This window comes from Echeneis naucrates, chromosome 14, assembly GCF_900963305.1.
Source record: "Echeneis naucrates chromosome 14, fEcheNa1.1, whole genome shotgun sequence".
Lineage (NCBI taxonomy): Eukaryota > Metazoa > Chordata > Actinopteri > Carangiformes > Echeneidae > Echeneis > Echeneis naucrates.
In genome coordinates this window covers 13,857,241-13,875,501 of record NC_042524.1, presented here as the reverse complement: position 1 = coordinate 13,875,501, position 18,261 = coordinate 13,857,241, and the positions used below count along the sequence as shown (strand labels likewise).

The 18,261-nt window shown below is 40.2% G+C and overlaps 3 protein-coding genes across 3 annotated transcripts; 2 read left to right on the top strand and 1 right to left on the bottom strand.

Moving 5' to 3' along the window:
* Window positions 1–3,026: 3,026 nt before the first annotated feature.
* On the bottom strand, window positions 3,027–5,339 carry LOC115054566 (terminal nucleotidyltransferase 5C-like). The gene is made up of 3 exons (XM_029519836.1): window positions 4,750–5,339; window positions 3,718–3,725; window positions 3,027–3,610 (listed from the first exon to the last, which is right to left on the bottom strand). The coding sequence occupies exons 1-3, from the start codon at window positions 5,337–5,339 to the stop codon at window positions 3,027–3,029; spliced, it is 1,182 nt and encodes a 393-aa protein (XP_029375696.1).
* Window positions 5,340–8,469: 3,130 nt separating this feature from the next.
* On the top strand, window positions 8,470–12,179 carry LOC115054000 (chromatin modifying protein 1B). The gene is made up of 8 exons (XM_029518944.1): window positions 8,470–8,630; window positions 9,688–9,785; window positions 9,897–10,043; window positions 10,156–10,224; window positions 10,308–10,415; window positions 10,543–10,586; window positions 11,085–11,157; window positions 11,467–12,179. Exons 1-8 carry the CDS (start codon window positions 8,615–8,617, stop codon window positions 11,509–11,511), a joined length of 600 nt encoding a protein of 199 aa, XP_029374804.1. The 5' UTR covers window positions 8,470–8,614; the 3' UTR covers window positions 11,512–12,179.
* A 2,033-nt stretch (window positions 12,180–14,212) lies between these two features.
* rraga (Ras-related GTP binding A) lies at window positions 14,213–17,780 on the top strand. The gene is made up of 10 exons (XM_029519289.1): window positions 14,213–14,335; window positions 14,608–14,698; window positions 15,160–15,259; window positions 15,345–15,411; window positions 15,526–15,748; window positions 16,618–16,713; window positions 16,798–16,920; window positions 17,018–17,109; window positions 17,219–17,334; window positions 17,426–17,780. Exons 2-10 carry the CDS (start codon window positions 14,672–14,674, stop codon window positions 17,527–17,529), a joined length of 948 nt encoding a protein of 315 aa, XP_029375149.1. The 5' UTR covers window positions 14,213–14,335; window positions 14,608–14,671; the 3' UTR covers window positions 17,530–17,780.
* The last annotated feature ends 481 nt before the right edge of the window (window positions 17,781–18,261 follow it).

Genomic DNA, 18,261 nt, shown 5'->3' with positions numbered 1-18,261 from the left:
TTGTAGGTTTGAAAACCATTAGAGGAGAAACCAGAAAAGCTGAGTTACAAATTCTCATTTCATCACTGGGTGCTCTAATTTAAACACACCAACTCACCACTCTGCCTCTGTGTGGTCACTGGCAGGGGGAGGTAGTTAGTTTTCTGTGAGGCTGAAGAGTTTGGTTGGTGTTAGGTGCTCAGATTAAAACACAAATCAGCACGGCAGCATTAACTGGCATCTTGAAATGATTCTGGTTGAGTGTGAGAAGACTATGATTCACATTTTGGGATCTTATTTTCATATAGTAAATGGTCCGTAGTGTTGCCTCGAAGCATCAGTAGCTCGATGACAAACAGTAACATTCCGCTGTAGGTGGAATAAGCTTATGTGACTGTCTTTTATACACAATGTTTTGATTGTATGTGTTTTTTTAATAAAATGAATTTATCTCTCTTTGAAAGCATTTGATGGTGAATGTTTTATAATTTCTCTGTATATTCGGCCAGCACAAGCTTTAAGAGACAGCTCTGGGACTGACCCATCATAAACACTGCAGATGACTCAATAGCGTCATACCCTGAAGGCAAACAATCAGATTTCAGAGCACTGGGACTGTTAACCAGATGTGAGAGATGGTCATAAACTTGATCATGCCATCTGTATCTGCATTAATGCACTGGAAACTGGGGTGAGTCAGATGAGGAACTAGCAAGGCTGAGCTTCAGTGCACCGTGTTCTGCCACACCTACAAAATGCAGAGCCGGGGGAGGATCATGAGAATTAAAAGGGGTCAATGCATTAAGAGGGAGAGGTCAGTTTACAGGGTGCTATGGTGGAGGAGGGGGGGGGGCTTAGTCTGTAACATGCACATACATATAGAACAAATTATTTTGCATTGTCCACTGCTGATAATATCAAATCAATACAATAATGGAAACAGCTGTGTGCAGTCAGACATTTGGGAGATGACACCCAAATATTTAGCATTAAATGTTTGATCCATCAAAGCTAAATATGTGCATTGAAGTGTTCAAGATCTACTTGTAATGTGTATTTTAAGACTGGTTATTGAAAATATATCTCAAAAAAGAACTGTGGCTAATTCATCATATCAGGTCCCTCATGTTTTTATATTAAGAGATGACCTATTTATTTCTTACTACTGCACAGTTGTGCGCAGAGGGTCCATATAATGTTGCCATGGCACCATGAGAATGACATTTGATCCTGAGAACAAATCAAATAACAGTGAAGATATGATGATCCTCCATAATTTAATGGAAAATGCGTACAAAAACAAGTCAACAAATGCCAGTAACAGTGTAACTAAGACCAACAAAATAAGACTCCAGACAAAAAGCAGTTGTGTTATATTTATTATCACAATAACACAACAATCTGCGCAACTAGATATCATAACAGGAATATTTGACATTCTCTACAGCTCCTTAACGATATACAACATACCCAAAGTCTAATAATAGATACGTCACTTTAAAGCCACATAGGGCACTACGGCAGCACAAAGCATCTAGATGTCTTCAATATTGAATTTAAGATTCACAAGCATGTCTGAAGCACCTTATCTACCCATCCACACATATTGTTTACATTGTGCTTCAGTCTCAGTTTTAAGTGTGAACAGTCCACATATCCAAACCTGTGCTTAAATGGTCTTTTTTAATACTGAGTGCACGTACTGTAGCTATAAATACACAATAAACAGACATACAGGGACAGGGTGCAATAACTATTGGCTGCTTCATGGACTGCTCCAGTCACTCAACTATGCAGTAACATTTTTGCACAGAGTCGCAGGCAGGAACCCAACAGAACTGACATTCACGACATCCACCACAACAAACAACTGTCACTGTGTAACATACTAACACGAGAACACGTTTCATTTAAAATGAATGACACCACTGCCAAGGCTGTCATAAATCATCAAGGGCAGATCATACTTTTAGGACTAAAAGGGAAAGTTCTCTTGGTTTGTCTGCTGAGTCTAAGTATATATGTATTTCAGCTTTTCTTTACATTATGTAAACCTTTTGTAGATGCTAAAGACAATTTTAAAGGCTTTTTATTATGAGTGAGGGGAACCTACATTAACAGCTATTTTGTAAGTTTGTTCTGTTCTGAAACGGGGAGTTTGTTAAAAGTTGATGTCACCATGAGAACCAACATCTAAATCTAAATCTGCTGAGAGTTGTATTTTGCTTCTTTTTTTTTTTTTTGGCAACTTAATAAATAAGTAATAATGTCTTCACACTTTTAACATGAAGTTGTTATGTTTAAAGAAATACTATTGATAAGCTTTTTTTTTTTTACCCAGTTTCCCAAAAGTTTTCAAAATGTCCCTAATGGGACTGAACCTGGGATGTTGCACTTTTGAAATTAGGTGTTTACTTTCATAAATACAGAACCTATGACATCATGGAAATACCACAGCATATTTTCCTCATGTATGTCTGGTCTCCTACTTCTATACACTCAATACACAGGTATAGATAAGTGCTGAACTTTACAAAGACTGATGATGATTCACAAAAACAGCCATATGGAGGTTTGATCCCTCTGAATAATCAATAACAATTAACCATGATGCAAAGTTGAACAAAAAAAGGAACTAAGTTTTATATATGTTTATCTTGTAACTATAGAGAACTATCACATTACAACACTCTCCTCACCATGGGAGAGCAACCAGTACAGAGCCGTGCCAAAACTGAGCTGAAACGACAGTAAACAAAGTCCCTCTACTTCAATGAAATCCTCCTCATCTGAAGAATGTGAGCTCCTAGCGTTTCTTTCCTTTTAAATAGTCTTCATCTTGAGAGGGTGACAAGCTTTCCCTCCAGACCCCTTTCAGTTCTGACTTTTCGCAACCTTTCATGTCATAAGCGGGAGTGATTTCAAAGTGATTTTAAACAACACTACAACCGTGGTTGCCTGTTGTTGTTAAAACTTGCACTTGTGCCTCTGCTTGCAGAGGACCATGCTGAAAGCCTGCATGCCTCCCCGTGGGCATGTCACTGTAGCTACACCAGGCCAGTCTGCATGTGGACGTGTAGAGGGTAGGGGTGGTAGACGAGCGGGGGCTGGGGCTGGGTGATGAAATAGCTGCTGTAAATGGGCTCTGTCATGTATGGAGCCGGCTGATAGAAGCAGGTCACGTTGGCTGTGTTTGGGATGGCGTTCTGCTCGCCCAGCACCCTCAGAGCCAGGACAGTGATCATATTGAGCGTCTGCCTCCTCTCATGTCCCATCAAGCACACCGTGCTCTCATCTATCACGCGTCGCAGGGTCATCAGGTAGTCGTACTTGCTTGTCTCCTCATTGCCAATGAAATGGCACTGCAGGTAGGTCTCGATCTTCCTCTGCTGCTCACTTACATCAGGAAAGTCGATGAAGAAGCGGGAGCACATGTACCGCTCCAACGACTTGATCTCCGTTTCGCTGGCTGGCCTGAAGTTCCTCACCAGCAGGTCGCTGTATTTCAGCAGGCCCCCTCCTCGGATCTCCTCTGGGTTGTGGGTAGCAATGAGGTGGTGGCGAAGGTGGTGCATGGCCTGCTCAAAGTCTCCATACATGCATTCTGCTTCAACCATGATCCGGGGTTCCCCTGCTGCCCCGGCCCACGGGGTTGGCCCACAGCTATCTGGAACAGTGCCTGTCGAGCCCGATTTTTGCTCGCTGGCCTGAGGCTGTATTGCTGTGTTTGCTGTGCACGTGTCGCTCTGAGTCGCTGAATCAGGGGGTTTCTTGGAGTTTTTTGGTTTGACAGTCTGTTCCCCACTTTTATTTGTGCCTGCGTCATTCTGAAGTGTACTCTCTGGACTGTTTTGGTGAACTGTAATAGCGCCGGTACCCTCAGTATTGTCTAAATCAGAGCCTGGGACATTTGAGCAATGAACTTGAGCATCATCTAGTAAAGGAGGCTTTGGCTGAAGGGGTTTCGGTATTTCTATGGGTGGAAACAGCTGTGTTGTAAGATCTGACAAATCAGTTAGTAAGGACCATTTTTCAGGCTTATTGATCAACTTCCGTGACATTTTTCTTTGTAATTTTGGTGAAGGACAGTAGTCAGGAACAGCTTCCTGTGATGCGCTGCAGGTTTTCTTAGCTGGCGGAGGGAACGAGTATTCCAGTTGTGAATCCTGTGGGTCTGGTGTATTTTCAGTCTTGCAGATGACAGAGTCTACTTTGAACTGAACATTTACGTCACAATCAGCTTTTTCCTGGGAAGATGACTTTTCTGGATTCATTGGCTGGGAAGCTTGTGATTCAAGTATCTCTTCATTGCTCTGTAGGTTTAAGCATGCATGTGACATTGGTGGATCCGTGACCTCTGTAAATAAAGTTTTAGATGATGAAATTAAAGGATAGCCACCATGAAACTGTTCTTTCTCCTCTCCAGTTTTTTCACATAGCTCAAACACAATTTCCTCCTCTGAATGAACATCCTCGATGCCATCCACCTCTTCCTCCTCTTGCTGTAAATTACCGCTCTCTGGTTCTAACGCCTGTGGGGCCCCATGCTTTCTGTCAATATGTTCCATCTTTTCGTCTGGAAGCTCTTTCTCCAGCACAGGAAGTGCCTCATCCATACACTGGCTTTCTCGGCTGGCTGACATTGCTGAGTCTTTGTAAAGACCTTCTTCAGCTTCTTGAGAAGTGGTAGATTGTGCTTTGTCTTTATGTTCACCCTCATTGTCTCTTTTAGCCAAATTCCCAGCATTCAATGCGAGCGTTCCTCTTTGCTTCCTTTCAGTCTCCCAGTAAGACTCAAGCATGCGATCTAAGATTATCTGGAATGAGTCCACACTGAACTCAAACTGTCTTCGAAGGGAACTAACAAACCTCAACCCCACGGTTTTAGCTCGGTTGTTGGATAGTGAGATAAGGCTCCATCTATCATGCTCATTGAAAACTTTCACCATCTTTTGCACATATGCTTCTTTCATTGTCAGGCATGTAATCTTCCGTCTGTTAACTCCACAAGGTAGCAGGTCTCGTAGGCTGCCCAGCACCACCTCTTTAATCACCTGAAAGTCCTCCTGTCTCGGGAGCTCTACTCCAAAAATTATGTCCAAGTCGCTGTAGCCCAGGCCATTATCCCTCACCAGGACATGGCTGGCAGTCGCCCCATTAAGTCGTATATCTTTCACCTGGATGTCTCTTTCAACCAGCCGATCCTTTACCACGCGGATGATATCTTTTGCTCTCACCTGCAGTGTGGGAAAATTTCCTCGTCCATGAATGGGGATTACCTCTGTCAAGACCTTGTCCAGAGCTTGGACTTGCTCAAGGGTCAGGTTGTTTAACCGCTTCTCTGTTTGAAGCTCTGTCATCCTTATCTGTGAAACAGAGGTCCAAAATATATGTCACATTATGGCTAATGTTTGTTGTAATCTAAAAAAAAAAATATAAAAAAAAATGCTTTCCTATAACTAACATAAACCACTGACCTTGCTTTTCTATCTTCCATAAAAGATGCACTTTACAAATGGCAAAGTGCACTTTTTTTTTTTCTCCCTACACATTGCCTGGGTCATCCCAGCACCTTGTAAACCTTTTCATCCTTGAGTATATTTCACTTTGCAATTTTTTCCCTCTGCGCCCAAAAGTGTCAAATGCACAGCTTCGTTCAAAAAAATCTGAATACCAGCACTGAAAGCTGCTGTGTGAGATGTTTCAACTATTGCGTTTCAACTATTTTTTATATCTCAAGCAACTGTTTTCTGCTAGCAACACTTAAAATGAGTTCTGCGCACTGAGGAAGTCTCAGCGTCACTAGATGGCGACAGAATCCTGATGCATGGTCAACTAAATGGCATTTAAGAGCAGTGATCAGCCACTGGAAAGGCACACAACCTAATTAAAATTTTGAAATTTTAGATCAATGGCACAAAAGCAAATGTTTTTCTTCAGCTAATTTAACTCGGAGAACTAATTTGTAGGACGTGGCTCAGTGAGCTGTAGTTAAGATGAATGTGGCATCTTTGCAGCTCCTCCCAGAATTCTTTGTGAGGTTTGAAAGGAACTTTCTTCGCTCAGAGTGAGACAATGCATTCCAGCGGTGTGAATGCCATTACAGTTTTTCATGCTATTCTATGACACGTTTAACTAGATAAACGTCCAGCAGTCCAGCAAGAAATCATCCGCCCATCTGCTAGTTACAGGTGACTCACCTGTGTGTCATTCACTTTCTGACATCTAAGGGGAACAACCTGGTCTAAGAGACCGGTCAGGCACATCTGTTCATACTGCACCTGTATGTAAACATGCTTCATCTGCCACAGAAGCACTGAAGCCAGACTGGGCACAGTGCTTCAGTTATACACTCAACTCCGCAGTATTGCTAATCACCAACATGCAGTTGACTGAAGATGTGTTTATTCCTGCTGTCATAATGTGAGAACATTGTATTTATGAGGGGAAGAGGGGTGCATAATGTACACTGACTCACCCACTACTGAGGAAAATGTCAGATTTTTTTTGGCCTATAGCTTGTAGGCGTTAAAGGATTCTCATACTCTTAGATGCAGCAGGAGGGAAGAGGGACTAGTTAAGGTTCCTTAGGGTGTTTTGAAAGATGAATGCTCTCATCATCCCTGAACTCATTATGAAGACCTTTTAATTAACTTTATTTTCCTTGAAGGCTGAGAGGAATTTATACTCATAGATTGAAGTACACACTATAAATTGTAACATTTGATAACATTTTGCCTCTGGTTCCAAGTGCAAATGAAAATATGAAAATGCACCCCAGCAGTTTTAGATCTGCTGTATTTTAAGTGTCACCTAAGAGTATTGTTATTAATTAATATTATTACACTCATTTATTTAGTGTATAAAGTCAAATGTGATTATTCTTGTTTTTGTTTAGACATACAGTAGTTTGGATGACAGAATTTAATGTAACTGCTGCAAAAAACGGGATTGTGGCATTAAATATCACCAAATAAATTGGAGCCAGTGCAACAAAAGCACTGCATTGTTTTGAGACTGACATGAACGTGCACTTTTGCATTTGGTCATCTGTTGAAAGTAGAATTAAGTGAACATCGAGCTGTCTCTTCAGCCTGTTATGTGGCGGTGATTGTGGAGCGGCTGCGGTCTCTGAGTGAGCCGGGGAAACATGGCCCACAGCAGCCTCTAGTGATTCTCACGGGTTACATCAGCTCGGTCCTGCAGCAGGACTGCTCTTCTGCCTCTTGGCTTCTTTATAGATAAGACTATATGAGTCATACAGCCACTGAATGAAGCATCACTCGTTGGCTCTACGGGAGTCTTTCTCTGTGCGGAAAAAAAGGACACTAAATGCACCACTTCAGGTGCCTTCAGGGTCGTGACATTCGCCAAATGCTCAACCACTAAGCCTGTGGAATAACGCATATTACAGATAATATATAGTCGTGATCTAGACTCATACAGGGCGATGAGCATTTTTTAAAAGCTGCCACGAACAACATTTTGCACGGCCAATTAATTTGTTACTGTTCGACTACAGTCACTATATATTGTCCTCTAAACTCAAACTGTTGTCCTATGTTGCAACTGAATAAATAAAACAGTTGAAGATTGAGCCCAGAATCAGTAAATCAGTAAGTTGACAGCTGACCCCAGTAAATGATCAGACTAACATTGTGGCTGAGCTTGTCTTATAAATACTGTATGTAAAAAAACAGCAAGATTACCTACGTACTACCACAATGGCACACAATAATAACACAACAGCAGCGATGTTACACACAGACACACAAAAAGAAAATAAAGAAAACTCACCTGGTGTGTGTGAGTAAATTAAAAAAGGGAACGCAACACAAGAAAAGCAATAAAGACAGCCAACAGGTTTATCCGACCCCGCTGATGAGGTTGATGCTGAAGTTAACGCGGACACTTTCCTCTCAGCGCACGAGCTCTGTTTCCATGGCAATCAGGCGTCACGAAATTTACGGTAAATCACGACGCCCGGTATCTGTTTAACAAGCGACCGCTAAAGTATTAAACAAGCGCAGTGTGCGTCTCAGCCGAACAGTTGGACTAAGTTTGACTTTTATTTGCTGGAGTGGAGCGATATGTTATGCTGAACTACCGGCGTGCCACTGCACTGCCGAGCTGCTGTTGCGGGGTGAGCATCACATCAGACGGGGTGAGTCATCCCCCCCTCTCCCCGCCGTGATCCACACCGTAAATCTAATCATCAATCAGCCGCTCCCGCCGCCCACCGCTCCGCCGAGAAAACACCGCATACGCTTTTTCTCCCAGCGAGCCCACTCACGCATAAACCACCGACGTTACGTCTTAAAAGCGTCGTGATTACACGGTAACAGTTAGTTGTTTTCTTTTTCTTTTTTTGTTTCTTTTCATTCACATTTAGTGCGGGGGAGATAGAAGAGGGAGGGGGGGTGGGGTGCTCCCTCCTGACGTCATATGGAATACCGCTACCACGTGACGATGACGTTGGCCTTATTTTGGTAAGACATCAGGAAGTGTGAGAAAAGGCGACGACCGAAACTCGAAGTTCCACCGTCAACTCTTGCTTTGTTTGACTAGTTTTTTTGTGGATTGGTCGCAAGGATTTGACCTAGTACCTGTTGGAAACGCCAAGAGCCGCCTCAAGATGCCGAGCATGGAAAGTATCCTTGTAACACAGTGAGACGGTGGTGTAATGTAAATACGAGGGCTCCGGGAGCGACTGTAGCACGGTAGTTCGTGGTGACTACGTTGAGATTTATCTGCTCCGGGCACCCGAAACAACACTAAGGAGGCCAAATATCTACAAAAATCAAAAAACAGCTATGTTTTGAACAACCAGGACATTTCCTAGTCATTTCCTGGCGCCGTAAAATGGGAGATCGAGTCTGAGGGCCTCCACAGCTTCATGCTAATAGCTTGAAATACCCAACGTCTGACAGTTTAACCATGTAGTCCGGTGCAGGCAAGGATTGCTATGTGTAATGTGATTATCGTATAAAGGTCGATATTTATATAGACATAAGGGCTTTTACAGACCTAGGATGTTTCACAGGACCTGTGCAAACATAGGTACATAGAAGGGAAACTCCAACAATATATGTTACATAATATGGCTTGACAACAAAACCAATGACACGAATGTTGGTATAGTGTGGTTAACTGAGTCTTTATATTTTGTTTATTATTAACTGGCACATATATCGATGCCACTCGTATTAGTCTGGCTGTACTCTCTTTAAATGAGGAAATACGAACTTGCACCTAAATTTGGATTACTGAACCAAAGTAGAAACTTCCGTGCACCTACTACATTCCCTGGGGGAGGTCAATATATTTTGATTAAAAGCTGATTTCTAATGATGCCCTGATCCAAATGTTTAGAATTTTCTGATATATTGACAGAAAAAGAGTGTTTAATTTGGTCTGGTCGCATCACATCTGATATCATGGATCAATGCAGCCCTACAAATCTGTCTAATAATGCTGTATAGATCACTCACATGCAGTATGAATCAGTGAAAGCAACATAATATTGAAAGAAATTCTACTTAAGAAGTTAACACAACGTAATTACTAAATGGCAAGACATTTCCATCAGATCTTATAGGAATTTAATTGAGACAAGAGAACCACCACAACGTTTCATTGTACTTAAAATATTTGTTATTTTAGATTACTTGTTTGTTTGGACTTTTCTCCTTTAACCTAACAATTCAGAACATCTCTTCAACTTAAAGTTTGCTGCCAAAGAACTCCAAAGAAATGCAAAGAAATGTGACAAAGAGGAAAAAGTAGAGAAGGCCAAAGTCAAGAAAGTAAGTTACATCACCTGTGTTAGTTACCAAGATAACACATTATGGGAGGAATGTGTCTGGTTCATGCTGCATATAATCATTTTGAACCACCTTTTTCCCCTGCATTTCTAGGCCATCCAGAAGGGGAATATGGAAGTGGCCAGGATTCATGCAGAGAATGCTATAAGACAGAAGAACCAGTCTGTCAACTTTCTCAGGATGAGCGCTCGGGTCGATGCAGTGGCAGCAAGGGTCCAAACTGCGGTTACCATGAACCAGGTACATTGAAAACAGGGTCACTGCCAACTGCTGCAGGTCTAAAAAAAATAATTCACACTCACAGATTTGGCTTAAGAAAGCTGTTTTGTATGTTTTTTTTTTTTTTCCACAGGTCACAAAATCTATGGCTGGAGTAGTAAAAGGCATGGATATGACTCTGAAGAGTATGAATCTGGAAAAGGTTGAGTGTCATTTACATATGAGAATAATATTATATTTTGGCTTTAAGTCATCCAGCAATTCACCCCCCCCCTTTTTTTTCAGATTTCTGCTCTTATGGACAAATTTGAACACCAGTTTGAAACTCTGGATGTTCAGACAGCCCAAATGGAGGACACCATGAGTAGCACAACAACACTTACAACACCACAGGTACATTTCTCTGCTTTACTCTTAGAGTCCCTGGTCTTCTTGTGCTTTCTTGTTGTCTGACAGCATTTTAAACACAAAAGGCATTTACTATATATATAATGTGTATAATGTCTAATGTGTTTTTCAGAATCAAGTGGATTCATTGCTCCATGAAATGGCAGATGAAGCAGGGTAACCAAGTTTTTTATGAAATAATGTTAGGGAATTTACTTCCAACACTCTAACTTGCCTAAAAAGCTGTTCCTATGCACACAGAGACACATTATTATTATTATTATTATTATTATTATTATTATTATTATTATTATTATTATTATTGTTATTGTTATTATTGTTGTTGTTATTATTATTGAATATATGTATTTCATTTTTCTTCCTTAAATGAACATCTGGTATTGTAGCTTTTTAGAAGCTTAGGTTTTGTCCCTCACTTCGACTTCAAGACATTTGGGGTAAAAGCTTCTGCTAAATGAGTGAATATAAATGTATATACATGGGTAATGTGTTCATAAATTCTGGCGTGGATAACAGTATAAAGGCTGTTTGTTATGTTAGAAATTTTATACACATTTGAAGACTATTTAGACAGCGCTATTTGGTGTAGCATAAGAAATGGCATTGTATCCATAATTTAAGTGTTTTTAAAAATGTTGTGTGCATCATCTGTAGATTGGACCTGAACATGGAACTTCCTCAAGGACAAACAGGATCAGTGGGTACCAGTGTGGCCTCTGCAGAACAGGTACATTTGCTTCACTTGATTTTGCATCCTTTATTTTCAGTTGGGTCACATTTGGCACAAATAACTTTATATATCCATGAAAACGTCACTGCTGTTACTGCTACAAGAAAATTATCACTTAAAAATGGAAATCATAGTCAATGAAAAACAGATTTTGTGATTCCACAAAATTTTATATAAATTGCATTTGTCATGTAAAAAAACTTAAAAAATTTTATATGTTGGTAATCTCAATGAAATGTGATTTTTGATAATGGCACATATTCATCTTCCTCCCTAACGGCTGTCTTTGCTTTCTGTTGTCCTAAGGACGAACTCTCTCAAAGACTCGCCAAACTCAGAGATCAGATGTAAAGGATGATTGCAGTGGACTGACCTTATAATGCAAAGTGTTCAAAACACCTCTACACTACCTGAATATTACTCCCATACTTTGATTTACATCAAATATTTTCTCCTCTTTACAGCTTGTGTCTCTCTTGAGGAGCTACTGTATTATTGTCCTTTCTTTGTTTTTTTTTTTTTTGTCAGATAATTACCACTCTTTTTACTTCAACTAACAGAAAAAAATTGGTATGGAAAATGTGTCTGTTTCTTAAGTGCACATAATTACCAATAAAAAAGAGATTAAACTTTGTTGTTAATTATGCATACTTAACAAGTGTGCACATTTAGATAAATTGAATAGAATCATTATCCTGTATATTATTTATGAACAATGTCATATACTTGGTGGTGTTAAAGCATAAGACTTTGAATCGTTGACTTCAGTTTTTGCATGATTGCAAAAAACCTATATGCATTTTCTCTTCTTAGTATCAGAGTGTGAAAGGTCTTTCCCATACTGGTGAATAGACAATATAGATAATTTGTTGTAAATGACTTGACAAATATTTCCAGAAGATCTTGGGTGTTTCTAGTTTCTGGTTGTCTGGCAAGTATTTTCACTGATTGTTTGGAAAGGGCATAAAGTTTGGAGGTGAAATACAGAAAGTCAACAATAAAATTTTATTATACTTCTATCCCTTTGCAATTTCACTGAATTTCAGCAGTAGTGTTATGTTATATGTTGTGTCTGTAGAGAAATCCCAACTGCGAAGAATTCAGAAATCTCATTTTTTTCTGTTTTTTTTTCTTGTAGTATAAGTGAATAATAGAAGTAATTAAACATTATTATTATTTTGGTACCAATGGGGAGTGGATGGGGGGCTGGAGCTAATCTGAGATGACATTGGGCCAAGGTGGGATACGCCTCATACAGGCTGCCAGTCTACTGCAGGGCCAACATAAAGAGACAAACCAACATTCACTATAGGCAATATAAAGTCATCAATTAATTTAAACATGTATATCTTGGGACTGACAGGAAGCCAGAGTATTCGGAGTGAACCCACAGAGAAACGGGTTTCAAACCTAAAACCTAGCCTCTGTAACTCTGTGCTATTTAAGTGCCAACAATTCTAGGTCAAAACTACACTTAGACCTGAATAGGTGCGGTTAAAAGAGCATCCATATCCTCTAAAATGTGATGCAAATAGTTAAATATGTCATATATTATCTCCTTGTCTTTCTGAGATTTGGAGATGATTTGCAACCATATCATTACCAATGGCATCTCACTGACTTTTCAGCTCAATGGAGGCAAGTGCTCCCTTAACTGCTCCCTCTCTGTGTATTGTTCTGTCCTCTCATTTAATTATACAGCCATAACTTCAAAGTAATCTTTGAATTTTCTCCTCCACTGCAGGCAGATTAAATCAAAGTTAATCCATCCCTGCAGACCTTAAAAATTTGTTTCTATGCAACAAAAACGCATCTGGTGTCTCTTTGGCTAAGCCCTGTTTACTGAGAGAAATGTCATTGAATCCGTGTCTTGAAATGCAGAATTTCCTATCTTAAGAGTAGCCCTATGTGTACAAATCTTGCAGTGTTGACTATTAACTAGAACTTGTTTATTTCACTGGTTTCCTCTTGAGAATTGCTCAAACAGCATCTTTTTCTCCAAAGAAGTAGCCATACTGTGCACTACTTCATCCAGACTTGTATTAACACACTGCACTACATGTACACAGCACTGCATGACCATGATTAGTGTGCCACATATCTGACTCTGGACTGACAATGAAACTCTCAACCACAACTTTGTTTTACTTTGTGGATTTCTAATTAAATAATGTGTTCATTGCCCTCTAGTGATCACGACAAGAAACAACAACACAACATTCTACGGCTGGAAAAACACAGATTTTTTGTCACAATGCTTCTGAATGCATTAGTCTTCATAAAGGTTTACTCCGCTGTATTTAAATGTATATTGTGAGTTTGACAGAACGTTTTATTTTGACAAGGGTTTCCGGATGCTGGGGGGGTTTGTAATGGTGTAAATTTAGGACTCATGGCTGTTAACCCTTTACTGTCCCTTTTCAGGTGCTGATGCACTACGTTCATTTCAACATATTTTTGAATACCTTTTATATATATTCTTATATATATATTGCAATATATGGCATATATGTGGTAAGTATCACCGGTTCGTTTTACTAGGCTTCATAGTATGGTGACACATACTAAATTACTTAGGAAAAACAACATGGAGAAGGGGACAATTCTGAGGAGGCAGAAACCACTTGTTTTTTTTTATATAATATTTTTCAGACCAATGCAACGTTTCAAATGGGTAAATTATATATTCTTGAGTGACAAGAAAAATAGTAAAAATAAAGAGTGGCTACTCCACGCCTACATTCACACACACATTTGATTATGCTTTTTTATCAAAAATGTTTCTGAACTATTAAAAACAATTTCCCTACAAATGATAAAGGAGAAGCGAAATCAGGGGGCACTTTATTCTCAGAGTACTGTCTACAAGGCATTTTACTTTTTCCTCTGAGATCTGAAACCTTTCAGCTGTCCTTATTCTGATCCAAATGTGTCCTCATGTCCAGACATAACCAGAAATATGAAATCCTGCAGTGACCGGAGGAGGAAAAACACGGTGGGATCTGTCAGACCAAACTGAGGGCACACAGCCCAACAGCTCCTCATGTGACTTTGGCGTAAACAGGAAGCAGCTGATCTGGGCTTCACTGGCTGTTTCCACTAAGTAATGTGTACAAGTCCGTTGTTCAAACTAATTCAAATACACGGTTTAAGCTGCTCGGGGAGACGTTTCGGGGTAAGTACACCACATTTTATCCGAGCTAGCTAGCCACTTAGCCCGGCTACGTTGTCTGACATGTATCTGGACTGTCTGTCGTGCTAACTAAATTAGCCGAAGCGTTGGTGCTTTTTTTTTTTTGTTTGTTTGTTTCGGAACATGGCAGAGAGTTTAATGACATTAGATACATTTTTTAAAAACCGTCCTCTGTGTCTGCTAAGCTAGCGGAAAGGCTAAACATTTGGACCTGTGAGTTACATGACTGAGCAGTGTGTGTGTTTGCCCGGCAGCTGTAGGGGAGGACGAGGCGACCGAAGCTCACACTCATACTCCACAGCGAGTCTGCCGAGGGGGATGTCAAGCACAGCAATGAAGAAAAAGGTGAGAGCGGGCAAACACTGTGGTGAAGTGTGTTTCAGTCGCTGCCCAGCCAAGCAAATGTTTCTCTCTCAGCTATGTCCCAAATTATTTAGGAGTGTAAAAGCTTTACACTTATTATTATTATTATTATTATTATTATTATTATTAGTAGTAGTAGTAGTAGTAGTAGTAGTAGTAGCAGCAGCATTTTATTACCAGATTTTATTCTCATTAAGAGTTATGCTACTTTTATCCCATGTAACTTCTACCTGTGTTTTTATGTGATACACAAACAAGTTTATTTACATTATTAGAAAGCCATCGAATTTAGCTCCATGTCAACTAGGTTGGACTTTAAAATGTTGTATTCTGATGGAGCGCTTTCACATCCTGCTATTGCAGTTTTTTATTGAATTTTCTTTGAGCAGTACACGGTGCACAGAACTTTAGTGATAGTCTAATTGCGGCATTTTTGCTTCCAGGTGCTACTGATGGGAAAAAGTGGGTCTGGAAAGACCAGCATGAGATCAATCATCTTTGCTAATTACATAGCTCGAGACACACGTCGCCTTGGAGCTACAAGTATGAGTACTGGATAAAAAAAGATACATTTTTGATGTAGGGTGACTCTTTAATCACAACTAAAACATCTTTTGTTTTAATCTAGTTGATGTAGAGCACTCCCATGTACGGTTTCTTGGCAATCTGGTTCTAAACCTGTGGGACTGTGGAGGGTAAAGTGAAACTTTGCTTTATTTGTTGTTAGACTTCACAATTTATATGTTTTACCTGACCTGAAAACCTCTGCTAAATGGTGCTCTGTGCTTCTCTCTTCACCTATTTATCAGGCAAGACACATTTATGGAGAACTACTTCACCAGCCAGAGGGACAACATTTTCAGAAATGTAGAGGTGCTTATTTATGTATTTGATGTTGAGAGTCGTGAGCTGGAGAAGGACATGCATTACTACCAGTCATGTCTGGAAGCCATCCTGCAAAACTCCCCTGATGCCAAAGTCTTCTGCCTTGTGCACAAAATGGACCTGGTACAAGAAGATCAGAGAGATTTGGTAAGTTTTATCCAACATTTTATTTTTATTAATGATTCATTCAAGCTGTTCATTCTGTCACCAGAAACTTTTTCAGACAAAGGTGTGGTTTTTCAGTAGTATGAGTATATTCATTTAAATTACATTGGTGCCTATTCCTATGAAAAAATGCAAGAATAATTAATACTGATTTGCCAGCTGAAATAAACTAAAATTGATATTTTACCTTGAAGGCTTATCAAAATCATGTGTGGTCACCCAGTGATTTCACATCTTTTCATCAGTATCTATCACATAAATATCGCAAAGCTTTATTCCTACCATTGAACAGTTATCAAGGCTACTGACAATGATACGTATGCATCAGATGATGATGGCGACGTTAAGTGGCACAAAAGAGAAGATTCAGAATGAGCACTCCTCACTCATCTTCGTTTCCGGGTCACGAGGGCTGCTGGAAGCCAGTCCCAGCTCACATTGGGCAAGGGTGGGGTACACCCTGGACAGGTCGCCATTCCATCATAGAGCCAACATACAGAGAGAGACAAAGATGAATAGCCACTCACACTCCTACGGACAGTTTACACCAGTTAATCCAAACATGCATGTCTTTGGACGCTGGGAGGAAACAGAATGAACAATAAAAGGCAAAGGAAGTAAATAAGTGGGATTAATCATTTTGAGACAATAATTCTACAGATGATATTAAAAGATACAGTTGTTTATGTAGTTGTAAGTCATGTTAATTATCTTTGCTCACTAAATCATTATTATTTTGAGATAAAATCATTATTCAACACATGGACCACTGGAAAAATCCAGGAAGTGAACAGTTTATGTCTCTTGTTTCCTGTGACCCATTGACTTTACTGTATTAACCGTCTTAACAGATCTTTAAAGAGCGTGAAGAAGATCTGAAGAGGCTGTCCAGACCTCTGGCTTGCACATGCTTCAGGACATCGATCTGGGATGAAACCCTATATAAGGTTGTGAATCTGTCAGGCTGTATATTGAATTGTAAGCTGATAAGCTGATTGTCTAGGAAACCATTTTTTTCCTCGTCTTTGCAGGCCTGGTCGAGCATAGTGTACCAGCTCATCCCAAATGTTCAGCAGCTGGAGACAAACCTGAGAAATTTCGCACAGATCATTGAGGCAGATGAAGTTCTTCTGTTTGAGAGAGCCACCTTCCTGGTAAGAGCAGCTGCTTCCTCTGTCACTGCAGCTTCAGGTCAGAAAATCTAGGTCAAGAACTGAAAGTCATTTAATGCATGGTGCCTTATAAATGCAGGTGATCTCCCACTACCAGTGCAAAGAGCAGCGCGATGCTCACCGCTTTGAGAAGATCAGTAATATTATTAAACAGTTCAAGCTCAGCTGTAGGTAAGTTCACGCTGCATATAAATCGCCATCACACCCATATCATCTGCAGCATTGTAATGTTGTTTCTAAAAATAAAAAAAAGATTATAAAACAAAACATTTTATTGCAGTAAACTTGCAGCCTCTTTCCAAAGCATGGAAGTGAGGAACTCCAACTTTGCAGCTTTCATTGATGTCTTCACCTCCAATACATATGTCATGGTCATCATGTCCGACCCGTCCATTCGTGAGTGAAGTCATTTTCTGCCTTCAATTAAAGGTTAAGCAACTACATGAACAGAATAATAAAAATCCTAATAATCTACTTTATTTCCCAGCATCTGCAGCCACTCTCATCAATATCCGTAATGCTAGGAAACACTTTGAGAAGTTGGAGCGGGTGGATGGACCCAAGCACAGCCTGCACATGCGAATGCGCTAGACGGCGCATTTGTGCCAGTGGATACTCTCAGCCAATCAGTACACAGACCACAGAGGTCTTTCACCTCCCCGATAAATATGAGCAGCCCTATACCATTTCCTCTATATCTTCACATTCAATCAGAGTTATTACGGGAGAAATCATATTTTCTTTTGATCTAATTTCTACAGTATCTTGAACAGTGATGCCTTCTGTTGACATATTTTTCCTAACTTGGCGCATTAAAAAAATGAATAGTTGTGTTTACTATGGAGGGGGCTACCTTTGCTGTCACATTTTGTCATGTACAGTAGATGCCTTCACTTTACTTGTGAATCCCTTTGATGGGGGGGATGGTATCACCAGTTTAGGTTTTCAGATGCAGTATGTAAGCTGTTGCTCTTTGAAAGTAAAAACAATATAGTTGTATTCAGAAAAATATTATGTGTAATGTGTCTTTTACTGGGCAGCGCGGCGGCGTAGTGGTTAGAGCTGTTGCTCCACAGGAACAAGCTGTGTGGAGTTGGTATGTTCTCCCTGAGTTTGCATGGATTTCCTCCGGGTATTCCGGTTTCCTCCCACCGTCCAAAGACATCATGTTTGGGTTAATTGGTGACTCTAAAGTGTCTGTAGGTCTGAGTGTGAGTGTGAGTGTGAGTGGTTGTTGGTCTCTGTCCAGGGTGACCCCGCCCTCACCCAGTGTGAGCTGGGATTGGCTCCAGCACCCTGCAATGCAGAAACAGATAAGCAGTA

Bases quoted from the DNA above. Each gene is read 5' to 3' on its own strand.
- LOC115054566 (XM_029519836.1), bottom strand. From the start codon at position 5,339: ATGACAGAGCTTCAAACAGAGAAGCGGTTAAACAACCTGACCCTTGAG.
- LOC115054000 (XM_029518944.1), top strand. The intron at 10,587-11,084 runs GTAACCAAGTTT...CATCATCTGTAG, and splicing joins GAAATGGCAGATGAAGCAGG to ATTGGACCTGAACATGGAAC. The intron at 11,158-11,466 runs GTACATTTGCTT...TGTTGTCCTAAG, and splicing joins GTGTGGCCTCTGCAGAACAG to GACGAACTCTCTCAAAGACT.
- rraga (XM_029519289.1), top strand. From the start codon at position 14,672: ATGTCAAGCACAGCAATGAAGAAAAAG. The intron at 14,699-15,159 runs GTGAGAGCGGGC...TTTTGCTTCCAG, and splicing joins GCACAGCAATGAAGAAAAAG to GTGCTACTGATGGGAAAAAG. The intron at 16,921-17,017 runs GTAAGAGCAGCT...TTATAAATGCAG, and splicing joins TTGAGAGAGCCACCTTCCTG to GTGATCTCCCACTACCAGTG.